The sequence below is a fragment of the Syngnathus floridae genome, chromosome 6, assembly GCF_059516105.1.
Source record: "Syngnathus floridae isolate MCC-2025c chromosome 6, RoL_Sflo_1.0, whole genome shotgun sequence".
Taxonomy (NCBI): Eukaryota; Metazoa; Chordata; class Actinopteri; order Syngnathiformes; family Syngnathidae; genus Syngnathus; species Syngnathus floridae.
This window is the reverse complement of record NC_142418.1, coordinates 11,046,541-11,072,163: the sequence shown is the minus strand read 5'-3', so window position 1 is coordinate 11,072,163 and position 25,623 is coordinate 11,046,541. Positions and strand designations below refer to the sequence as shown.

General features: G+C 40.5%; 1 protein-coding gene and 1 long non-coding RNA gene across 2 annotated transcripts in view; one reads left to right on the top strand and one right to left on the bottom strand.

Moving 5' to 3' along the window:
* Positions 1-25,623, bottom strand: part of LOC148396514 (ras association domain-containing protein 7-like) — a 26,834-nt gene extending 1,211 nt beyond the window's left edge. Inside the window, exons 1-6 of the mRNA XM_088378606.1 lie at positions 25,312-25,623; positions 21,331-21,448; positions 4,162-4,360; positions 2,533-3,443; positions 636-810; positions 460-549 (exon numbers count right to left, since the gene is read on the bottom strand). Coding sequence (XP_088234732.1) covers positions 460-549; positions 636-810; positions 2,533-3,443; positions 4,162-4,264 — 1,279 coding nt within the window. The 5' untranslated portion in view covers positions 4,265-4,360; positions 21,331-21,448; positions 25,312-25,623. The remainder of the gene's footprint in view (positions 1-459; positions 550-635; positions 811-2,532; positions 3,444-4,161; positions 4,361-21,330; positions 21,449-25,311) is intronic.
* LOC148396515 (uncharacterized) lies at positions 16,018-19,202 on the top strand. Its single transcript, XR_015859050.1, has 2 exons — positions 16,018-16,453; positions 18,267-19,202. It is a non-coding gene; the product is annotated as an uncharacterized LOC148396515 (long non-coding RNA).

Genomic DNA, 25,623 nt, shown 5'->3' with positions numbered 1-25,623 from the left:
TTTGGCCAGGGTACGGATCTTTTATGTTAGTGTTAAGTGTGCCAATGCACAAAAGTAAACATAAGAAAGAAAGCAGATAGTCCAGAAGAAAAACAGAAGGAAAGATAACAGATTAGGGCAATAAAGAAAAATAAAGAAAATGTCATTGGAAGAAGGAATGTGAAATTTCATCAAACAAAATCAAAGGGGAATCAGAGAGGATTGTTTAGTGGAGCTTTGAAAAATAGAGCACGAGGAAGGCAGTTGAGAAGTTGCAGGAACCTCCACCTTACAAATGCTTCCACAACCCAATGCCAAAAACAGCAGCCTCAAACCCAAAAGAAGCCAGGATGGAGAAAAGTATGGGTGGGGGGCAATAGTCCCAGGAACCAGGGGAGGGAGGGGGGGAGGTGCGGGCAGGGCAGGAGAGGGGCAGAGCGGGATGGACGTGGAAGGCGGCAGGGTCTCACACATACACACCCTCAGGGTTGAGGCTGGACACGAGGGGGTTCTGTAGGTTGCGTGGGTGTCCCAGAAATTGCTTGGCAGTAGGACGAGGTGGCGATTCAGCTAGAATTATAAGGACAAACAAAAAAAACATGCGTCAAGAATAAATCTACAGGAAACAGTTTAATATTTCGGACTTATGCCCTTACTGCCATTTGTGTATCCATCCTGGAGAAGATGTGCAAGTTCTAACTGCTCCAGTTGCTCTTGGAGGTCTGTACGTGAGTGGCTGTGTGCAGGCAGGACGCCGGCTTGTTGGATAAATTGCTGCAGGTTACACTGCCGCAGCTCCTTATTCAACTCCTCCAGTTCGTCCTGTTTGGCCTAAGATTAAAAAACAAAAGAAAAAAATAGAAGGTAACATAAGAGAAGATGGCAAATCGTGCCAAACACTAGTGGCAAATAACAAATGTGTTGAGAATGCGGAAGTTTTCATTTCTAAGTGTGTTATTGAATATATAATTAGAGGACTCATCACCTCATTACTGATGCTAGTGGTATTTCCTGCCATAGGGGGGCATCAGAGTGAGGAAGTCGATACTACTGAGCCTGCAGGGTCACCATTAGCAGACACATCCGCAGTGAATCGTTTCAGCGACGTTACAACCTTCAATTAGCTTTTGTCATGTCATCAAATAACAGGAACAGTTAAACTCAGTTGCGTGATTCATTTACTGATCTGAGAGGCCAGGGAGACCGTGTCACGTATTCATTTTACTTATTATAACCCATAGGGGAAATGCTGGGATATTATTCAGTTATTGAAAATGAAAACACTCACAGATCAATGAACTGGTTCTCTTTGTTTAATTACTGTATGCAAATGCTGCATGCAAAACAACCGCGTGTAAGTGTGTGTGTGCATGTCTGTGTGTGTGGGGGGGGGGGGGGTAATTTGACTGTGGCAGCCTGCTGCATTTCACACCTCCAGGTCTGTCTCCATTAACCTAATGGCAGTAAAGTTAAACTCATCACACCTATAGCAATAAATAGTCTAGAGGCCATGATGGTTGACAGTGCCTTCTTCGTTTTTTTTGCATGGTAATAATAAGCATATTTCTCCAGTGATAAATCTCCACTATAATTGCTACACTGATAATACTGTGTGCATATTAGGGCGTTTTGGAAATTCAAAATTTAAATATACGTAAACCTGCATGTGGAAAAAAAAAAGACCAGAAGCCTAATATGTTGGTTTTGGTACGCAAGCCTACTGTATATAGTTGCACTGATGACTATGACAACGAGTCAGTCTCAGACCATCAATCAGAGGCCCGCCAAGGGAATGACTTCCTGAAAGGCAAATGAGCTCTTAATTATTCTTTAATTACTTTTGCAACTACTTAACGATGACTTGGAACAGGACACAATGGTCAAACCTCCTGACTAAAAGTTGTCGCTGTACTTTTTTTTGGCTGGAATACATCTCCAGGATGCTCCTGAACACACCATCAGTGATGTAACCTCCAAGAGCTCATGACACGGATATTAAAGTCTTTGGTTTCACGTGGCCTACATGGAAAGTTTTCAACTTCGTTAAGCGTTTATTGACATAGCCGCACCCAAGACAACATTCATCACTAAATAAATAACCAAGATAAGTCTTTGTTGATCCAATAAAGTGAAGCTCTTGTGCTCGAAAACAAGTCCCTTTAATCTCATTTCTATATCGTACAGAAATAATTCAATAGACAATGTGTATGTGTTTAGAAAATGTATACAAAATGAGACATGCCAAGATGGCTAAGCAAAACACCTAATGTTCCTGTAATAACATGTAATAAAATGTTCTTATGTTAGTGGAATAGTGGTTGAATATTGTTAGTTCAATACACAAGATGAATTCCAAAAGTTTTAATTTCACTTGAAAACGCGTTTGTATTTGGTAACTGTCTTTGTGCTGTCTGCTGCAGTGTGTACGCGGAGGAGAGGGATACTGTCTGTATCTAGGTAGAAAAGGGTCTGATCTACACAGTCAAATAAAAAACATCGTAGCCAATCACGGCTTCACAGTCCCTTTTCCAAAACTAGAGCCTCTCTCCTTACCTGCAGCAGAGACTCTGTCTTCCCCAGAGCTTTATCAGTCTCAGAGAGGTGCTCCTCCAACTCGGTTCCATGCTTCTCCTGGCTCTGGAGCTCTGCTTTCACTGCATCAAGGGACTCCTCTGGACCTTTGCTTTTGGCTTCCATCTGACTTTCTCGTTGAATCTCTTGCTCTAGTTGAGAGGAGCGCACCGAGAACTCATGGAGCCGCCTTCCGCAGTCATCTAGCTGAACATGGAGGTCGCCCAGCTTTCTCCTCATTCCTCGCTCTCGCTCCGTCTCCGCTTGAAACTCCTCCTCCCAATATTGCTCGTGGGCGAGCTCAGCCTGGTTCATCCGCATTGTTTGCTCCAGAGTGTCCAACTCCTCTTGGAAGTGAGCATCGGTGATGGGTGAAGGAGACAGAGATGGATAGTGGCGCTCCCATGTATCAGACTCCCTTTCTAGGGTTTCCAGCTGTGCTTCAATGGCCCGTAATCTCTCTTGTTGCTGAAGAACAGCCTTAAAGACCTCCTCTTTGGATGGGCCGATTGGCGGCGAGGGATATGGAGCATGAGGAGATGCAGGGATGGGAGAAGACGAAGGTGAAGCTCTCTGGTCTGGGGAATCCTGAGGACACCTCTGAAATTGCTTAGCTCTGGGAGATGTTGATGGGCCCAGGTTGAATGTGAGTGACTTTTTGGGTTGGCTGCGTTTTAAAAGGTCTGGCTCGGTATACTTGGGCAGGGGGGTTAGTTTGTCTTGTCTTGAGCCAGGACCGTCACTGCTGCTTGGACCAGTGCGACGCAGGAAGAACTGAACCTCATTGCCGTGTTGGCCTAACTTGGCTAGAGACTCAAGAGGTCTTTCTGTGGCCAGCAACTGTCGCTCTGTATCCCGCAGACGTTGGATTAGAACATAGCGGCCTGTCTGACCTGAGAACAAAGGGGGGGAAAAAAAAAACAAGTTCAAAGCACATAAACAACTGTTACTTTCCTAAAAAACGTACTTTACCAACGTAAAACAAGGAATGGCTGTAGCTAATTTATGATGTTTCTGATATATGCCTCTGAGAACAAAAAAATGCAAACATGAAAAAAACGCTAAACTAAAGTTTCCACTAGGACCTTGAAATTAGGACAAATCCTCCCTTATGGCTCAGCAGGTATCACTGGTGGAAAGTAGCTAGTGCTAAATCTGGTCTTATATTGTTTAATGCAGACACAGTGTATGGCTTGAATAAAGACAGAGAATACATGAGCAGACTCAAATCCAAAATGACCTCATGGCAATCCAGCGGAGCTCTTAACTTTGTGCAAAGCTGCAACTTCAAGATTAAACATTATGCCTCTGTTTTGTCCGCATGATTTTTTTTTTTAACATCCAGCCATGTTTCAATGGTGGCCAATGAAGATGAGTTCATCAGCTACATCATTATTGGGAACTCACATTAGTTAGAGAGGAGAGACAAAGACAAACTAACAATATTCTCTCCATCATACACGTTAGCACAGTTGAAACACTAAATTGGGATTCCTTTCTTTTTACACAACAACTGATTCAGCACTGCTCGTGAAACCCGAAAAATGCACTTAAAAGTACGGCTAGATGGAAATAGGTGACACTGCCATATGAAGAGCTGGGGTCACTCACCTATTGCCTGGGCCAGAGCGATGACCACATCCTGGCAAGATGTCTCTTCTGATAGTCCGCATACCACCCGCACCACTCCGTCCACCCACACTTTGAGTTCCATCCGAGACCGAACGAAGTGAGCCGATTGGTAAGATGGTCTTCCAAAGTGATCTCTATAGTTCAGTTGGGCTGAGCTCAGCAATGCATGTCCTCAAATCTGTATGGGATGGACCACAGAGACACACAGGTGTTGAAAGTCGTGGACAAATTGTGTCTATCTTACACACAACAGAGTGTGTTGACAGTGAGTTCACGTTCCATTTCATGTGATTACTAATTCATGCTGAGTAATTCATTTATGACCACACCAGAATATAAAGGGTGTAGCAGCAATCCTAGTGGTCTGTTAAGAGCTCAGCCAAGATCTTGAGGACCTAGAAGCATGACCGGCAATCTGTAACCCAATTAAACGCTCCGCTACCCTCCTTCAAAGCCGTTATGATAGCTTACTGCCAAAGGGAATGGACAGGAGAAGTGGAGCAACTCCAGCTTGCGTGCATCTGGTGGAGGGTGTTTGTGTGGGTGGAAAAAAACATTGAGAAAAAAGGGAATGGTGTGTTTCTAAGTGTCCTCCCAGTGTCAGCAGGATCAAAGTTGACTTGAGATGGTAAAATCAACAACCTCTATCCAGGCAGGTTAGCCTCGAAATTAATATCATTATGTTGACTTCGGTCTCCGTCAGTATGTACTTTCACAGCCAAGCTTCAAAACAAGGTAATAAAATACTGCAATGCTCATAAAAAGAGGAAAGCCTCAGGCAGTTAAGGTTTATCTACAAAAGTTGGCACCAAGAAAGAAACTATGTCATCTCGGTGGGTAAAACACAAGACTCAAACAGATGGCGTTCTCTTTCCGTCTGACTTTCTAATTCTCATTGGGAGGTGTTTTAACTCAAGCCCCCCTTCGCCCCATACACACACACACCTTATCTTGGCCTTCTTTCAGTGCCTGGCCGTGCTCTGTTGGCTGCCAATAAGAAGTTGCCTCTGAGGAATGCACTGACTTCATTAGCCAGCCGGAAGAATTCCTACTATCAGCCTTGCCCAGCCTACCCTCATGACCTCACCACCGTACACCACCATTATTTCTCCACTTGTTTAGACAGCAAACCCACTGGGCAGCAGCAACATTACATCACACAAAGGAGGTCTGTCGTCACCGCAATAAGACTGGACCAGCAAGCTCGATGGCAAATAGTAATAAGTCAGTACAATGTAGGCAAATAAATCTCCTTATCATAACTAAGCAGCACTGCAGTGATGTCAATATTTTTCCTTGGAACGACAAACAGTGTTGCAAGACATTAATTAAACCTGTGCGGTTGAGCCATGGAGTGAAGAATCATCTACTTTGGCAGAGAGGCTTTTTTTCCTCTCTCTATCTGATATACAGGAAGCAACATTTCAAATCTTGGGGCCATCAACAGTGGAATGACACTTTGCAAGCCACGTCACAGGAAATACCGGAACACCTGCCTCACTTGAATTAAATGCAAAACACTTCCACAGCCTAAGGTGACGTGTAAAAAGTGAAGCTGAAATGGAGGATGAACTTTGCCCTTAATTTACCAGTAAATTAGGTTTTAAATGCAATTATGCAAACATTCTCTAGTTTTTATTCCAATTTAAGGTTTCTATGTACCAAAAACAATGAAAAAGGGAACACAAGAATGCCACTCTCCCATGTTATTTAGATCTAGTTCTCACTGGTTAGCGAAACATGATAAGCTGTACGAACAAGAATCAGACAGACCTGTGAGCTTCAGGTTGCGATCAGTTCCCTCTGTTGTAAGCAATAAGAGTGAGAACTGGACAACAACCTGATGCTGTCTAATCTCTGCAATTAGTACGAGCTCAGATTTGCGTGTAACTAGTTCTACACACAGCCTTCCACCAAACCACCCATTCCAACATGAGTTGTATCCTCCTGGCAATCCTGTATACTGCACTGCATGAAAAAATAAAAACTCACTTCCGCTGCTCTATACGTCATTGCCCAACCCACCAAAACAACCTGACACCTAGTTTCACCTGAAACAATGTCCTTCTTACATGTCACATGTTGACTCAGTGTAAAGGAATGAAGAAAATGCTCTCACTAATCAGCAACCTCGATCAAATCTTCATCTTAGCGATAAAACTACTTGAGGACGTTGTCTGTTGAATGTATGATGAAAGACAGGGAAAGAAAAAGGGAGACTTGAAGACAGACAATGAGCAAGGCGGTTTGGGAGATACATGTGAAAAATAGATAAAAGAAGCGGAAGAGTGGCAAAGAAAATAGCTATGATTGGAGCCATGTGCTTGCCATTCTCTCCTCTCTCATCAGTCATCTAAAAAAACGCCTAGCGCCTTTTATCACCCCGTCTGCGCCTCATTCTGTCTCTCTTCAAAAACAGTCAGAGGCTCCTCTGTGAATTCCACTGAAGGCACAAGTGATGACCACCGCTCAGAGCCCAGGGCGTGTTTCAGCCCATCTGAGTGGGGAACAATGCTTGTTTGCGCAGTTTTTCCTCCCTACCCAACTGTTAGGTGGACGGTGGAAGTGCTCGCTAACACGAATTTGAACAGATTACCGTATTTTCCAGACTATAAGGCCCACCTAAAAACCTAAAGTTTTCTCAAAAGTCGACAGTGCACCTTATATATGGACCAAATTCCTAAATTTAAACTGGCCCGAAGCATTGTGTCATGAAATCAATCCTAAGTGGCCTGCTGAAGACTATGAATCATAAATCAAAAAGACTATGGATCATTATTTTGTGATTATAAAGTAATTTGTTGCGTCTGAAGTTGAAATAAAAAAGATAAAACGGAGAATGATTTGATTTGGATTAAAAATCTGACATGATACATTAATGGTGCGCCTTATAGTTTGGTGCGCTTTATATAAGGACAAAGTTCTCAAATGGGCCATTCATTGAAGGTGCGCCTTATAGTCTGCTGCGCCTTATAGTCCGGAAAATACGGTAGTTAACAATATTTGTAAAAAATAGACTTACAGCTTTGAGTTTGGAAGCAAAAACAAAGGTTTTGCGTTTAAATTCCAGCTCTCCATCAACCGTGCCAAAAAGTATCAGAAAATTCTGCACAAGGCTGATATTCTGCAGAGACAAGTGTAATACCATCGCTTTGGTCACAGGTTGGATACGCCTGCATTCATGTGTAAGTAGAACGGCCATTAACGGTCATCACAGTGCTATCGCTGCAGCAACAGGAGGACAAGAGACAATGCAGACACTACGCATCTGGGCACTCAGTCCTACAACACAAAGCGGCAGTGTCAAAACACACTGCACTTGTTTTTGCTTAAAATCCCTAACGATGGCCCTGCCTGGTTAAAGACTATGTTGTAGGTTAGACATTGTTACTTGATGACAATGTACAGTGGTGGAAGAACGTCCGTGTCGCTCTGCTCGAGATTGGCACAGACAACACTCAAAGACTTTACTACGCTGGGATTGAGCGGCCCGCGCTGATCACAAGCGCAGACATACTATTGTTGTTCCGCTTTGGCTCTAAGCAGGCAGTTGCCTCTTTTGTGGCCTTTGGTATCACTGGGTTGTGTGCAGTGCCAATTATTGTGGCCATTCTGCTGCGTCCACATGTTATGACTGATAAAACTAATAAAGTGCTTGTCTTTGTGCTCCCTGACGCCCGATTTGCATTCTTTATTCAGCCACTCCTTCTTTGTCATCCCAAGTTTCAGCCTGCTGGGAGAGCACAGTTGCTGTGTTCAAATACCCATGAGGACAAAAACAAACCGTTTAAGTCCACAACATGCCCGTCGTCAAGAGCGGGAGTCATTATCATCCACTAAACCGTTTTGGTTGAGAAATTGCAGAGAGAATGAGTCATACATGTTTTCCCCCATGCATATCAATTTATATTTTCAGTGAATAATGCTTGCTTTAGAGTTTCATTTTAAAGCAGATCTTTTCACCTCTGCGTCTGTGCGGTAGTGGAAGAGACGACCTAGAATAATGAGGTAGCTTTTTTTTCAGAGCCCAAAGGGAAAATCCCGTTTAACCACTTTAATGACCAAGCATTTTCACTTTCATTTCACCCATTTGGCTTTCTCCTGAGCCAGCTGTGTTTTCCTTTAGTATTTATGAGGCAGTACTAAAGCAGTAACAACCTCTTGGAAAGATGAGTCCAATGAGGAAAATGTTGAACGTGTACCTTTTCCAATGGTCAACAGGAGGAGTCCATCCATATGATTCTTTCCTTGCTCAATCCTCCTTTTATATGGCAATTTAAGAATTAAAAAGATATCACTTTGTTTTCAAAGGCATCCAATGTTACTTTCTCATCAGAATTCGTCGAGGTTCGTTCAAGGTCGCAAATGTTCACCAGATGCTCGGCAGATTTTCGCCTGTACTTTATGTTGCAAGGGAATTTTTTTAACCTGTTCAAAATTCCTTGCAACAAAAAAAATCACTAAAATTGTTGGTGAACTTATGTCAAATGTTTTGCAAACATTTGCAACCTTGAACGAACCTCGACGAACTCTGACGAAAACGCAACACTCGCTGCCTTCGAAAACACTCGAAAACACAATTGTCCGTGGTTCAGTAGGACAGGGGCTGTACTTGGCACATATAAAAACAAACAAGAACTGATGAAAGTGGAAGAAAAACAGTATATTGTATTGCGCTTGACTTTGTCACAATGTCAGTACTTCCCTTCTTGACGATGAGACCTCACCATTTTTCATCATAGGGAAAGAATAGTTTCGTGATGACTCAAATGACAAAGAAAACACTCCTTCCCAAAAAATTGTAAAAAAATAACATCAGTGCCTGTTCTTGTCTGCTTCATAAAAAATTGATGAAAGACATTAGGAATGGATGGATAGGAAGATCCAATTTGCATTTAAGGGAATGAGGGGAACGTTTTCTTTTGACTCGCCATTTTTATCAAAATGAAATGGCGTCGTCTTTTACAGATGTCACCCTTCCATAGATTTTGATGAGGCGCAGTGGTTGCTTTTGTGTAATGTGTATTTTCACTCTGGGCCTCTTTAAAATGAATATAATTAGAGATTCAACTCAAAACACTAGAATGCCAGCTGTCTTCCAGTGATGCTTTGAGAAAGCAAAGAATGACCCCTGGCTTGAAAATAGCACAATGTTCCACAAACACAAATCAATAAATCTTAATCAGAGATTTGCAGTGTGTAGGTCAGACAGCAGGAAGTGGACCACTGAGTCAGGAAACTAAATCAGAGATCTGAGGCTCTCAATGAGTCACTCAATCACTGACATTTAATGTGACAGTAATAAATGGTGGGAAAATAATAGCTGAATAGTTTAGCAATTGTGTTTTTATTTGTGCTTTAAAGAATTATGCAAAACACTAGAACATGATATGTTGTATATTTTAAGCTGTAATCCTTCTTAGAATGGAGGCTCGGAATTCCTAAAATACCAATTGCTATCAGCTCACTATTAAGAAACACGTGATAAATATATTCTTCCCTCAGCACATTTCTTTTAAAATTGTGCTTACTTAATGTGCTTAAAATTGTCTGTCCCCAGTTTGCCTGAGCCTTTCTTTTTATTGGTTATGAAAATGGACTTACAATAAGGGAAATAAAAACAACACTCATAAGATTTAGTCATTATAGTTGCACTGAGGCCCACTATCAAGCACTGCACGCTTTAACCTGCTGACTATAATGACTGGCTTGACCAAGTGTGAACTTTTTGCTTGCATTTTAATTAAAATTTAATATTTACTACCACTAATGTTAAGGCCACAGTATTGCCTTCAATTTCAGTTGTCCCACCATAATTTGCACATATCTTAAATATGTAAGCTAATCATGGTTATATAAGAGTGGCTGATTTTTTATGAGATGCCCTACGATTCAGATATGACCTAATTAGTCGACTAATCGCAATTATAATTAGTGATTAGCCGAATAGCACAATAATCATTTGTGGCAGCCCTAGTAGAGAGAAAAGAATAATTATTCAAAATCCATCCATATGTCCATCACCAGTGACACAAACATAACTATCAATGCATTGCAAGCCAGCAAGAGCAATGATTATTTACTGTTACAGACAATGTGAGGTCTGTCAACATCTGGTGAAAATGAACAGGACCATGAAACCATACCGCATGAAATTGATGACTGAAGTGGGTTTATTGCTAACGTCGACAAGCTGAAGCAGAATTGGACATGGTCAGTGAGAGTGTATCACCTGTCACTGACAGTCTTGGCCAAGTCTAACTGTGGAAAACACCTCAGCCGCTGTGAATCATTACAAGCCATTTTCACAAAGATGGTTTAACTGGCCTGTGCAGGAAGCAAGCAAGGGACAAGATGAAATGAAGAATTTCATTGTTGGATGGAAAAATGTAACTTTTTGTTCTTTTCAAAGATAATAACGGGACTCTCCAGAGAATGTGACCAAAATACTTTAAAGCATTGCCACTTCATTATTGCTGCATAATTCATCTGACCAAGAGACTTACTAATACCTGGCTTGTCACTTAGTTATTTGTATCAGCTGAGAAACCAAGCAGAGCAGAGAATATCAGAGACAGGGACTTTGTTTGCGCTGACTCATGGGTATACACACACACACACACACACACACGCACACATGCACAGCCAGCAGCAAGCAGCAAATGGTGAGAATGATAACGGTAGCTTGCACAGGCAGCTCAAGCATCCACAGAGAGCTGGGCTCAGGATGAGTGGGTTGGCCAGCCGCGGGCTTAGCCCTCCAAGCGCAGTTCATATTGTCAGATGAGCCAAAAAAAAAAAAAAAAAAGGTTCTCAGACTGCTGATGAGCACCCATGTGTAATTATACACCGCCAATATGAGTCAGCAATGCTGGTCAGGGAACGAGGACACTGCTCCTTTCCCAATCAAGCTTAAACACACAAATTGACACGTATAGTGTGTGTGAAGTATAAACACAAAGCCAAAAATGAAATGATACTCAGTTGTTGTTAATGCTTTATGGAGGACAAAAGTAACTTCTGCAGAGTCAACTTTTAATTTCCCAAAATATTGAGTTTTTTTGCAGGTGAACAAATGTGTGTAGCACTCAGTTGCTGTATGCGTGCTTGCATCTGCCACAGGGGATTCACGTTTGCCGCAGCGTCCAGTGTCACAGGTTTGAAGCTCAAACTCATTGGTAATTTAAAACATTCCTCCACGTCTTCTCATATGAATTATTCACTGCTGTTTTTTTTTTCATTTACCCTTCTTCTTTACTCTTATCAAATACTCTTTAAAATCCATTTCTAATATTGCTCAAGAAAATATTTTTAGGATATTAGAAAGAAATGATTTGCATTTACCATAAAAAAATGACAAAAGTGATTATTATTAATCCATTTAGATTTATATTTGATGGACTTCAGTCTTCAAGATGTACGTATGTGCTGATTTCTAAAAGTACCTTGGAAGCCAAGCTGTAAAAAAAAAGCATGCACCTGTAAGATTTTCAGATTTCCACAATAAAAGAGCTTAAAATTATGTTTTTTGCAACATAACATAACTGTTTGTAACATTTTTAAACAGGAGGTTTTACTAAATTCATTCAGTCCTAATTCAAGGACTTAAGCAGGACTTGGATTGTTTCCTTTTTTTTTGGAGCAGCCACTGGTGATAATACTTTCAAAGGTACTAAGCCAACTGATCCTGATAATATCTGCTCTAATCCTCTTCCTTAAAAGTACTCATATCGGCACGGTCCGAAGAATTGTTTTTTTCATTGGCCTTTAATCATACTGCCAGACAGCCATCATTCCATTCATCAATTCAGTTGAATATGTAAGATTACCGTTGAAGGCACAAAATGGTTTAATAATCACGCTGATGGCTAAATAGTGAGTGATTTCAACCTTTAAAAGGTAGTTAAGGCATGTATTTTAGACAAATGAAGTTTCCCGTGCAATATGGTGAAAAACGTGGGTCTTTAAAACACATGCATCTATTTTAAATTCACAGAAACCAATGAATATCATATGCTGGGTGAGGATCACAAGCGGCTAGATTGGACCCAAATTTATAGTTTGTATAGTTTGATGAGGTTGTATCATACACAACTGGATTCAATGCCCTGTCATTACTCGAAGGGGAGGCAGAGTATCAAGCCTGCCAATACTGCATGAGTCGAAGATTTTGTGTGCTTCCATGGATGTGTGGCAAAGATAAAAGTTCCCAACTGAACCTCAGAGCCGTATTTTCTATCACAAGGAACATATGTAATACACACACAGACACCATGAACCCCAATGTTTCAATCACCTGTAGTAACAAGTTAGACTGCACCTCTACATCCATGCTCAATGTGGCCACAAAGTTTTGCAAAATGGACGACCAGTCTGTCAAATGCACCTGCCTGCCATTTGTCCACTTGGCTAATTTAGTACGTCCACGTCCCAAGGCAGACATTTCTTTCTTCTGGGTGTTTGACCTCCAACCCTCCCCCTCCACACCGTCCGGGGCTTTTGGCAGAGGCACCCTTTTATTTACCACCAAGAGAATTCTGTGCGTCAAAACAGCATGGCTGGTTGAGCAAGGGGAGCAACCTGCTGCTGCTCACTCACACAAAGAAGCTACGTGGCCATCCCAAAGGGCGGCCGAGATGTTTACTACAATACATTCACAATGGACAGGGAGGCAAATAGACTTGGACTCCATAACCCCTTCAACTAAAAGCTGTCTCTCCTGTTGAGGAAATACAAGCGTAGATATGTGGCAATGGGTTTTTAGTGACGTGACAGAACAAAGAGTCCTGAACCCATTGGGCCAACAACAAGTTTCCCATGACAGGCCATGGCAGCATTCTCAAAGTGGAACTTTATGGCCAGTTGGACTGACTTGGGAACATGACCTTCGGTGGACAAAGCTCTGAAAGTTAATCCTGAGAATCATTGATGCAGCGCAACTACGAAGCAGGATATGTTGGTTGAATGAAAAGGGATTTAGAGAAGGGAGCTCAAAGAAACTTTACCCGGTTGACTAAGCAAGAGCATTTGTGGAGTGTTTATTTTTTTTTTCAACGTAACTTTTTATTTGTTTCAGTGTGGTGATGGCTGTGTGTCAAGTAGGCTAGGGCATAGAATGTTGACAATCAATTGTAACCCAGACTAACATTATAAATTCTCTCAAAATTGTTGATTTTTTAAAAAATTTTGTTGCACACAAAATACATAGCAAATGCCAACATGGCATCGGTTAAGGAAAGGGTTTTTCAAAACGTATGCTGGTTTCCAACAATAACGTGTTTGCAAAGGCACTTAAAACATCTTGAGGTCTAAAAGCAGAACCACAGTGAAATTCTTTTTTTAAATCCCCTCATTCCTCTCAGTAATTATAGTCTCCCAGCTGACAAAGCATAGGTCTGTTGTCTTTGTCTCTTCAGATACAACAGGTGAAGTGGGGCTCACTGGGCTGTACGCCATTCTTTTATGACTAGTTCTGTGAGCCAAATGTATTTTTTCCCATCGTAGCTCCACAGAAACACCTAAGTTATGAGAAGCTTCCCTTAGCTGCCAAACCCCTCAAAAAATAATGGGACAGAAATACTGTCACTGTGTATATCTGTCACTGCCAGCTTGCATAATTTTTGAACGGGCGCCACCCTCCCAAAAAAAAAAACGGTATGCTCCTCGTTCATCAAACCGTGGGAAGTTAACTCTGTGAGGATGATTTATTTAAATGAGTAGAAAAGTTGAAAAATCATAAACTGGGTTGACTTAGGATTGGAAAAGGGGTGCCAGGCAGGATGATGGGGCTGGGTGTGAGATGTGATGCAAGGAGGACTGGATCAATCTTTTATCACTGCAGTGTACTTTCATCCCTAATGGATCTGACATGAGCCTTCCGTCCCATTGCACAAGGACACGTGGAACAAGGAGTGTGAGACTTAGAAGGAGCTACACTTAAGAAAAAAGACATTTACAGAGGCAAAGAAAGTGGTCTGAACCACATTCCCAAAATAATCATAGCCTGAAACTATGCAGACATATTATTTCATGTCCTAGCGTCATCCAATTACCCCCGGCCCTGAGTGCATCTGCGGGAGCCGGTAAACATGCCTGATAAGGACCCGAGAAATGAAGTCACTTCACAGCATGAAAAATTACTTTGTAAATTTCCATCAAGAATTCCCAACAGTCGTGCTGTGCATGGCCGAGCCCGCTTTCCTTTCCACGTGAGCTAAATGACAGACAGGCACTTTGACAGAAGCGACAGAAAGATGGAAAGCCATCTATGAAATAATGCAGAGAAAGAACAGTAAAATAAGGGAGTGGAGAACATGACTATCAGAGGATGCTCCACTCTCAGTATCCTTAACCGGCCCATGGAAGGACAATAAGAAAAGTCACTTAGACTGAGGTAGCTGAACAATAAGAAATAAGCATTTATAACATGTATAAAAAGTTGAGATCACACAACAGTAAAACATACCACTGCCCTGCTGTGTTATCAGAGACAATAGCACTGGTACACTTTCAGGAACTCAAATGTTGGTTCTCTCCTTTGCAATAGCTTCCACTTTTTTGTAAGATTTTGTAAGACTTTTTTTAAGTGCTCATATCCAATTTGGGATATGCACACTATGATAATAGTGGTACACAAGGTGTAACAACCTTACAGTCCAAGTTTAAAGGCCATTTTATATTTTGGGCAGTAATTGTTTTGAAATTTCACTTTGGAACAGATAATCTGGTAAACAATGCAAAAAGTCTACTTCCTTTTACTGATTCTGGGAAACACAAAACATTCCATTACTGTCCAAGTTTAAAGACTGTTTTATATTTTGAGCGGTAATATGGCTTTGGAAGAGATAATCTGGTAAAGAATGCAAAAAGTCTACTTCCTTTTACTGATTCTGGGAAACACAAAACATTCGTACTAGTAATCAATGATATTATTACGTCAGCCTTTACATTTAAAGGCACTCGGGCGTGTTAGTGGCAACTTATAAATGAATGAAAAAAAAACTAAAAAGCTGTTTCAACAATAACAAAGCTAGTTAGCAATCATCAACACAAGGTATAATTATGGTGGGGGAGATTCCAATTGATACCCAAAAATAGTTAGAAAGAATGTTCGGCTATTGATATCAGAAGTTTATTTCCTGGTCAATAGCATACAGATGAATGTTAACAAGAAGCCTGTCATGTGAGAGTCAATAATTAAAAAGTCTTTGACACTTGCATTGCATGATATTATTTGAAATATGTAGCACCCTAACAGTTAAATGAGGCTGGGGAATGCAGCACTGAACTCTGCTCGGGCTGCCAATGAATTAATCTTTAATCCTCCAGTGATAAAAGCAGCAGCTGACTACAAGAAGCATGCACTTGTCTCATAGTTCTAATACCGAATGCTCCCTTTCAACGGAAAAACACGGACACTGCTCCTAACCATGGAGAATTTATAAAAAAAAACACACATGGAGAAGTAAAAAAAAAAAAAATCACAAGAGTACAAAGAAGTTTCGCCAAACAGGTTTGAGTCTACCCTACAGCGAGTTTGTTGTAGTATAGACAGCCGTAAAGTCATAGTTGTTAAAACACAGAGTACTTAATTAGACGTCTAATCATCTGCTTCAAAATATATAGAGCCTATACCATAGTCATTCCTCTCTGCAAGTGTGCCATTATTCAATATGCAAATGCTAGAGCGTATGCTCCAAAGCAAACAGCCGACTTTAGAGAAACTTCCCCGCACTGACATTCAAAGGACACATTCAAACAAATAAAAACAACAAAAAAACTTTCCACTCACCAGGAAGAATATTTTTTTCTCTGTCTTTAGCCTCCTTAGATCACACTCCTTCTCTGCCTTGCTGAGCAAAATTCCTATAAAACTGGCAGCAGAATCCTTCTGGTGTGTGAGCATATGTAAGGATGTACGTATGAGTGTGTGTGGACGATGTGGACGACAACGACAGTCAGAGTCAATCGGACGTGGTGCCCAAGCGATATCAAGGATGTGGCTTCTTTTTTCTTGCTCCGTCTGGCTGGCTGCCTCAGGAATGCACTGCTCCTGGGTGTCTCCACCACAGTCAAGATCTGAAAGCCTGGAAGAGTTTGCTTTTTTTCCCCCTCTCTATTTGTCTCTCTTCCTCTCTCTGTGGCTGACTCTTCCCCTCCTCCTCTCTCACTCACAGAGAAGCACACCCTATCAGTCACTCCTCCTTCTGTCACTCTTTCTCCCCACCCTTTCCTGCTGTGCTGACAGATCAGGTACCTCCTCCTTTTTCAGGTAAGTGTTTACAACGTCATGCTCTCTCTATATCCGTTTCCTCATACTGTCTTTTTTTATCTGACAAATATACTGCATCTTAGCATGCAGTTAAAACTGTTTGCACAATTTATAACCAGAGGCATTAAAAAACCCACCCACCTCTGACCTTGTGTGAAATGAACAGCTGATTACGCAAGTGAATGTCAGGTTTGTTTGTTTTTGCTTGCTTTGCTCAGGAATGACATCATAGAACAGGAGACCAGGTGCACCTACACTGTAGAAAAAAAAGGTGTTTAAGCAAAGAGCCAACATAAAACAACATGAAACTGAACTCTTTTGTTTCCAAAGCACCTTAAAAATTCAATCAAAGACAAAACTGGTGTCTCTCTTCACTTTCGGGCTTGACCACCGCCCATGAAACTTAAAACTGATACTGCACCTGATACCAACAGGTCTTGGTGTGGAACAAAAAGACTGCTGTTCATCGTGAAAATAAATACAGCAATGTCTGACCCGGAGAATTGTCTGGGTTAGGTTAGTATACTAAGAGGAAGTGTACAGTAGTATATTGGGTAAAATTTTTATTATTGTATTTACTGAGACATGCTGTACTGTATTTGACAAGGTTAATTTAACCCTTTATGGCAGGGCTGTCAAGCTCATTTTCATTGCGGATCAGATTTATGGTCTCCCTCAGAGGGCAGTGGTGACTAAATAAAAAAAATAAAAAAAAAATTCACATACAGTAATTGTAAATTAGACCAATCAGATGTTTGTGAATGTTCTGCACTGTCAATTTGAAATAAAGTCATGTTTTTTGTAGGAATTAAGGGATGGAAATGTGGATAGAATGTTTTTTTTTTTAATCTTTCAAAGATTAATTGACAAGTCCTCTTTCACCAGCAGATCAGAGGTGTCATGAGCTTAGCATGCATGACATCACATATGTCTGCTTATCAAAGATAAGTTTGATAAGTAAACATCTACTACAAGATAAGTAAATAATTAGCTGTAGCATTCATTGGCAAATAGAGAGGCTGAGAGAGGACGCTTTCGTTCCCCTGTCCCATTTAGATACGTGTTAACTCCAAGCACCGAGTTGCATTTCTAGGTACACCTCTACATGACGCATTATATGATATAGTATGATATGATGTATTATTTTGTTTCGCTGTTTTTCAATACCTGCCAAACTTACATCCATTTTTTTAAACCAGATGAGAAATGTTATTTCATACAATAAAGTTCTTTCAAATTCAAGGCAAATGATGTAAATCAAATTCGGGCCAAAGTTAAAACCGACTTCATAAAATTTTTTTATATGGCATCTGGTGTATAATATTCCAAATGAACACGTAAACAACAAACATAATGCTGCTATGAATATGTTAAGTCATGTAAAATATGTGTGCATACGAGAAACTGCAGTAAGGTACATGATGCAAATAAAAGCATGCACGCACACACACGCACGCAAACCCTTTCGCCAGGCTCGCCCCCATGAGGAATTCTTTTCACTTCTGAGGGCTTTAGTGTTCGGTCTATGAAGCAATGCTTTTGGCACATCTAAGTTGTACTGTCAGACAAATCACTTAAAGAACAGTCAAGTAAAAGTCTCTGGAGGACTTACTGTACCAAAGGCCAAAGTGAGAAAAGGTTAAGGTGCCGCTGAGGGGTGACATTTTGAAGGAGCAGAAAAGTAAGCACATCCAGTACCTTGACAGGGTATAAAGCTTAAGAGGATAATGTGTGTGTCCATCATCAAATCTACACAGAATTTTTTCAAGGGTTTTTTGTGAGATTTCCAAAATCATGCACAAATCTTTTATAGAGCTGAAGATAGAAACACAACAGGCCTGCGAGGAGGATTAGCAGTCCAAAGCCTCCCAAAGTTTCCTGACACCTTCCAGGCATTCTTCGGGGCACCTCCTACTGCTGTGCCTTCTTCAGTCCACCAGTCTCTGTCCAACCCCACATATATCATCCCTCATTTTCTGTGACTCAAACATTCTTGAACCCCCCCCTTCTTTGCTCCCACTTGTCTGCCCCTCTTCATTCAACAAAGACGCCAAAGAAAACAGACAACCAAGCCCTAAAACGTATTACAAACAGTTCTTTCATAAGATTCAATTGCTGTTTTTGCATTATTTATCACCACAAAAAAATTACATTAATCTCAAACCAAGTGATATATTCCCATCCACCCAAAGAGTGGTGATCAATCCATAAATCCACGAGGGGAGAAGAAGGCTATGATAGCAATAGACCAAGTAGGTTTGCCAGGGGTTAAAAAAGGTTCAGAGTAGTTGAGGGCAAAGGGGAATGCATGCTGATTATGTCTTTGTTGGCTTTTATGCACCATGAATGAATAGCATTAAGATCCAAATGCGCTTTGCCTCCTCCCCTCGTCCTTGTTGACACCATCTTCTCATCTTCCCAACTTCTTACAGTCGACCAAGCCTGGACGGTGAATAAAGTAGCATCATACTACCAAAAACTCTCCAAAGCCATTGTTTAAATCAGTCTTAAAGCTAAATAGGCGAGATAGTACGCATGCCCTTCATGTGAAAAATGCCTTAATATAGTATGGCTGTCTAATTATGGTTTTATTTTATTTTTTTATGTTTTTTAATCTCACATACTTGTTTTAGCCTTTTCTGAGGATTTTCAAGATTCATGTCGCATATTTTCACACGACTGTAAATGTTCTAATGAAAGCAGTCTTGGGTAATAAATCAATCCTTCCAAGGCAATTTTTTCATTGCCATTTTTGCCCTATTTTTCTTCTTTCAACCAGTTCAGGTTGGCTTTACAACATGTGTCACATTTTTGGGAACCTGTATACAAAATGCTTTTAACTTAAACATTTGACCTACACTACCGTTCAAAAGTTTGTGGTCACATAGAAATATCCTTTTTTTTTTTTAAATAAAATGGCTATTTTTCAATGAGGATAACAATAAACTAATCAAGAATACACTCTATACATTGTTAATAAGGTAAATGACTATTGTAGCTGCAAATATCTGGTTATTAATGCAATATCTACATACTAGGTGTTTAAAGGTCAATTTCAGACAACCATCCATCCAGTGCTCAAAACTCAGATAGTGACCATGGTTTTGTTGCATCTATAAAACTCTAACAATGCATTTTTCTCATTCCTATTGGATGACATTTTTCATTCCCACCAACCCTTTAACAAATGCACACTAATAGCAAGCCAGTCATCTGAGACAGTCATTATTTATTGTAAAACAAGATGGTGGCCAGTGTTAGGGTTAGAACTGCTGATTTTACCTTTATCTCAACAAAAACCAAAGCCAAAGGAGGGGTTGGGTATCTAAAGAGACAGGAAATGTGGGTTTGTGGCCTGGGAGCTGTCAGGTGGTAACAGGTCAGGGGTCAGAGTTGAACAAAAGCTTCATAAGCCCCACACAGACCAAGGCTGAGGCCACCGGACATTCTCGCTCAGTGTTTGTCTCAGTTTACCTCACAGTGTTTGTTTGACTTTTAAGGTACTGCATCAATTTGTCAAGTCCAAAGGGTCTTCCAATTGGTCCCTTAACAGATCAGTCGTCTGTGCATTTACCCCCAACATTGTTTATCATATGGTTGAAAAGAACTATGCAAACACCTGCAGGAACAACACTTTCACTGGCCCAGCCTTGCCAGCCTTTTCCCTCTGTGGTTTTCCAGGTCAAAGCCAAGCGGTAGCTGTCAAAGTTCGAAGTCCTTTGTAGCTTGGATCATGCATTATGCACACAAGAAGCAAAAAAAAAAGAAAACAAAAGTCGTTCTTTGACAGTATTCCCACTTGCACACAAACATGTTGACAAAATTGCATATTAAGACTCTTTTCTCTTTTCATACAACCGCAACAACAGATGCTGTATTTTCAAGCAGAGTACATATGCAAAACAGATTCCCCCCAATTGCAAGCATAATGACCTGTTGAATTTTAAAGAGTCCCATCACCATCCTCTTCATGGTTGGAGTGTGAGCTAAGACTGGCCGCACATGAGTCTGAATTAATGATTGTCTGTTATCAGATATGCTATCTTACTCATCAGCTCCTAGACAATGGCCATGTGTGAAGGTTTGTGCCGCTTGCTGTCAGATGCCATGCCGACATATCACGAATATGCTGATGTGTTTGTATTCTCTGCACAACAGTGGTGACATAATGGTTTTGGTCAAATGCTTCAACAGAGCATTAGTGCCAGATTCGTCCTGGTGACTACTGCCAGTAGCAAACCCTCCTTTAGATGTGCCTTTTGATGAAAGGGTGAAGTTTTTCCCAAACAGATGCTGCGTATGTGAATAGCAGAAGGTCCTTCAGGTCATCAGATAGAGTGCATGAAAAGGGAGGGGCAGGGAATGGGCGTCTTGCGTTTCCATAGAAACTAAACACAGACACAACCACCTGGTTGGTGGAGCCCAAGAAGGGGAGCAGAGAAGGTATCATTTCAGGATGGTCACGTTTTGATCCGTGTGTTTATTTGTATTCTGAAGGGCAATATTTTCGGGCAAGTAAAGAGGAAAATGGACCACAGAAGAAACATTACCATTACTTTATGGTTATTCATTTAAGCCAATTGAAGTTCATATGCCTTAGCATAACAAATGAATTTGTCCCAAAAACTAACTAGGTAAATTTCTAAATTTACAATTTTCCCCCACATTTGTTGAAATTTGTTGTATGACTCTTTTCAAAAAACACAGTTTAATAAAACACACCCCATCGATCCAGTTTCCAATCCACAATATAACCTTAATAATATAAAGGCACAATTAAATAAGAAAAAAATAAAACAAAACCAGAGAAGAACTCAACTTTCTTCTGCATTATGTTTTACAATTACGGAGACAATGTGGTCATTTTTGTCACTCACCTCTTGCAGCCAGCCTGTCTCCGTGAGTGTCTTGTCTTGTGAAAAAGGAGAAGAGGGAGCAGAGGAAGAGTGAGACAAGCCTGCTTCTGACAGTTTGCGCTACCTGATCCACCGCTGCCTATGGGAGAGACACATACATGCTTAGAGCAGTGCAGAGGGGAGGGGGCAGCTGAAGAGCAATGTGAAGTGGTGCCGCCATTCCCCGTTGCCTACGCAACCGACGCTCTTTGAAAGAAATCATCCAATGGCAAACATAAGCAATTGTTCAGACAAAAAGTCACATGACTGCTCCAACACCACTCCCAAATGGCAGAGTTGAGGAGGGAGGGGGAGACAAGCGTGGTGCTTGTGGGTGGCATGTGAAGACAAGGAGTGCAGAGGAGGGAAAAAAGGGAGGGGGGGGACAAACAAAAAAGATGATTGTTGAGAACTTACCAATGCTTGCTAGCACAAGAAAAATAGTGCGGTTTTAGAATATATAGACCTTCATTTGCAACCCCAAAATATATTATGAGCTCCAAAATTGAGTGCAGAAATCTGTGTGTGTGATTGTGTGTATATATATATATATATATGCATGCACTTGTGTGCATGCGTGTACACTCTAAATTCATTAGATTAAAGTTGGATATTTATCTAAAAGTACTACCTTTGTGACCTAAAAATGATAGATCACTATTCTCATGTATCTGTATGGCATTTCAAATTCCAACCAACTCAAATTGGTTGATTGAGATGAAGAAATTAATAATCTATGCAGAGCATGAGATATTTTTTTTAAACCTGTCGTGTTTGGCCATTTAATCATACAAAATGGTGGCTCTGTATACCTTACCATACCGAAACTGCTTTGCTGTCTGTAGCACTCATCTCATCCTAATACATGCATATTTTTTTGCAAATGCAGTCAAACAGAATGAGGTTTAAGAAGGGATATACTGTAACAACATCATAATAAATAGCAAACAGTACAGGACATGAACAGACAGGATGGGAGCAATAGACAACCTATTGTGTGGCAAAAGGGCTGGGCAAGTAATCAAAATTTGTGTTTTTGATTTTGGATTCTCACGATCATTAAAACATACTGCTGCTTAGATGTATGTCATCGTGTGTCTTGACATGCTAGTAAATCACCAATGTCACAAATTTACATGAGTTATTAAAGGTGTCTGGAGTTGATGTGCAGGCCCAATGAGGATGAAGAACCCCTCAAGACGCAATCATCTAGTCATTATATTTATAGTGCTTGTCTTCATTAGAATCAAGGGTGAGATGGAGTCTATTCCAAGACAAACAACCATCCCACATATGGGCAATTGTGAGTTTTTGGAACGTGGGATTAAGATAGTTTACCAGTTGAAATTCAAATCCCTGAAACTCAGAACATGAGGAAGATGTGCTAAAACCACTATTTCACTATGATTGCACCCCATCTATGAGAAACTGTTCCTGGCATATTTCTTGGCTTTCAAATGGTTTCATAGAGGCCACAATATTAGGTAGTCTGATGAAAGCCAAAACAGTCATATTAAGCGTTGCAACAAAAATGTTAGTCAAAGTTAATGTGAAAAATAATGCAAAAATATACTCTATTTGCTGATTTACATTTATATATATATATATATATATATATATATATATATATATATATATATATATATATATATATATATATATATATATATATATATATATATATATATATATATATATTATGTGTCCAACTAGTGTTGTTAGGCCTATGTAAGAATTTTGGTGAACTTATTTAAAGATACTAAAAAGTAGCAAAACGCGGCGTGTCTTGGCCAGTAATACGTGTTTACACACAAGTAACCGACAGAGAGACGTGCAACTGCAGCTTTTTTAACGAGTTCGCAAAGACCGCACTGCAACTTTCTACCGAGAATGAAATCTGCAGGTGCACCACTTGTTGCATCACCGAGCGAGTCTCATATATAGTGCTGTATTCCACATAAGCGACACCCAGAAACTCAGCAGATGGAGGACAACTGAACACAACTTACAGTGAGCGGTGCAGCAGCAATAGACGTTTGATCGATACGATAAACAGCCGACTTTAGTCTTTGATTGTTACGCCATTCCGGAAAGGATATTTTAACATTTCCGGTTGTCATTTCAAATTAAAGTGAAATTATTTTTTTCCCCGAACCGCTTTATCCTCTCACGGGTCACGGGTGTGCTGGAGCCTATTAAGATTTTCATTAGACCACGTCTTTGTTTTCATGAGTTAAAAGGAAGCAAATGAGAATCTTGAAAACCTTCATATTTGCAGCAATACCATTTTACAATGTGTATATAATATATAAATTTAATAATTTTATAAATTACTGATACAAATATAGGCAGCACAGTGGGGTACGGGTTAACACGTCCGCCTCAGTTAGGAGGGTGTGGTTTCGATTCCAGCTCCGGTCCTGTGTGGAGTTTGCATGTTCTCCCTGTGCCTGCGTGGGTTTTCTCCGGGCACTCTGGTTTCTTCCCACATCCCAAAAACATGCATGGTAGGTTGATTGAGCAGTCTAAATTGCCCTTAGGTGTGAGTGCAAGTGCAGATGGTTATTTGTCTCCTTATGCCCTGCAATTGGCTGGCAACCGGTTCAGGGTATCCCCCACCTACTGCTTGATGACTGCTGGGATAGGCTCCAGCACGCCCGCAACACCCGTGGGCAGAGGCGGTATGGAAAATGGCTGGATGGACTGATGGACTGATACAAATAAGATACTTGCAAAATCCAGGAAATACTAATACAAATAAGACAACTTACTTGCAACATCCAAAAAACAGAATATTTCAATTCTAAATTATTGCAGTTGTAAAATTCGTTTTTTTCCCACTTAGCTATAAATGTGTTAACAGAAATAACTTTATCTTCCTGACTATCGAATGTTCCTCGTGAAAAGAACTTTACGTTGACAGTACTTTACAAACAGCATGTCCCAAACCTGTCTCAACTCGTACTATCCGTATTTCCAGGTATTCCAAGGTAGCATTCCTGAATAAAAATGACTCATCTGAAGTCAAAACAAAGTGGTTTCCTAAGGCGAAAACACATTCCAGCAGTTTTCTTGGAATGAGGGAAGTGTACATTACTTCTTCAAAAGTTTCCCTCCACAGCAGAGTTGTACGTGGCGGCATTGCAGGTGGGCCGCAAAACTGGAATTGGAAAATCATCCGCGCTCGCACTCACACCTACGGGGAATTTGGAGTGTTCAATCTGCGTATCATGCATGTTTTTTGGCAACTGGGAGGAAACTGGAGTGCCCGCAGAAAACCCACGCAGGCACGGGGAGAACATGCAAACTCCACACAGAGAGGGCCGGAGGTGGAATCGAACCCGCATCCTCTTAACTGTGAGGCGGACATGCAAACCAGTGCTACAACGTGCCGCTGAAATGGGAAATAATTGTAACATTTTAAAAATAAAATTGATTTATTATTTAGAAGATTTATTTTCCAGCTAATTTTGTCAATCATTTATTCATCCAAATTATGTCAAATGTAGCTGAGATTCCCAAAATAGATAGAGATGCAAATAAATAGCCTGTATAGATCTATCCTCCTTCGGTGCAAAATAAAATATTTCGCCAAAGCAGTGGTCCCCGAGTTGCTTCTTAGTTATAATGGTGGTCCCTTGGACAAAGCCATTTGAAAACCCCTGCTCTACACTACTGTATTCCATTGAGTCTTTGTTTGATAAATTTACAATCAAGATTTTGGCAATATGTTGGCTATAAATAGGATATCTTGATTGACATGTTAGTCTGAATTTGCATTCTTGGGATTACACCATCTTTAAGCATATTGCTTCATGGAATTAACATTTAAGTTTTACAACAGTTTAAGGGGACAAATTACTGGAGAAATGTATACTGTTTTGTAAAATCTGAACACGACAAACCCTTTAATATGGATGATACAGCCTAGTGTAATTTATACATATTGTTTTGGTGACCTACCTTCTTTTCTCTTGATTTTCGTCATTCCTCCTTTCTATGTTTGTATTCCAAAAAAAATATATAAATAAAAAAGTTACATTTCCAAATGAAGAGTTTCAGCTCTGTTATGTAAGTTTCATGGCTGAATGGCAATGAGCCAAATCATGTTCACACGCTGTACTTTAAACATTCCTGTTCACAACATGTATACAAGCCTAAATCGACACTGCAGAATGTGCCTCAAGGATGTACAGCCAACAGCAAGTTTTTGACTCTGCAATTGGATCCTGATAAACCAGTTGCCGGCTCGCTGACTAAAAAATATTCAACTCT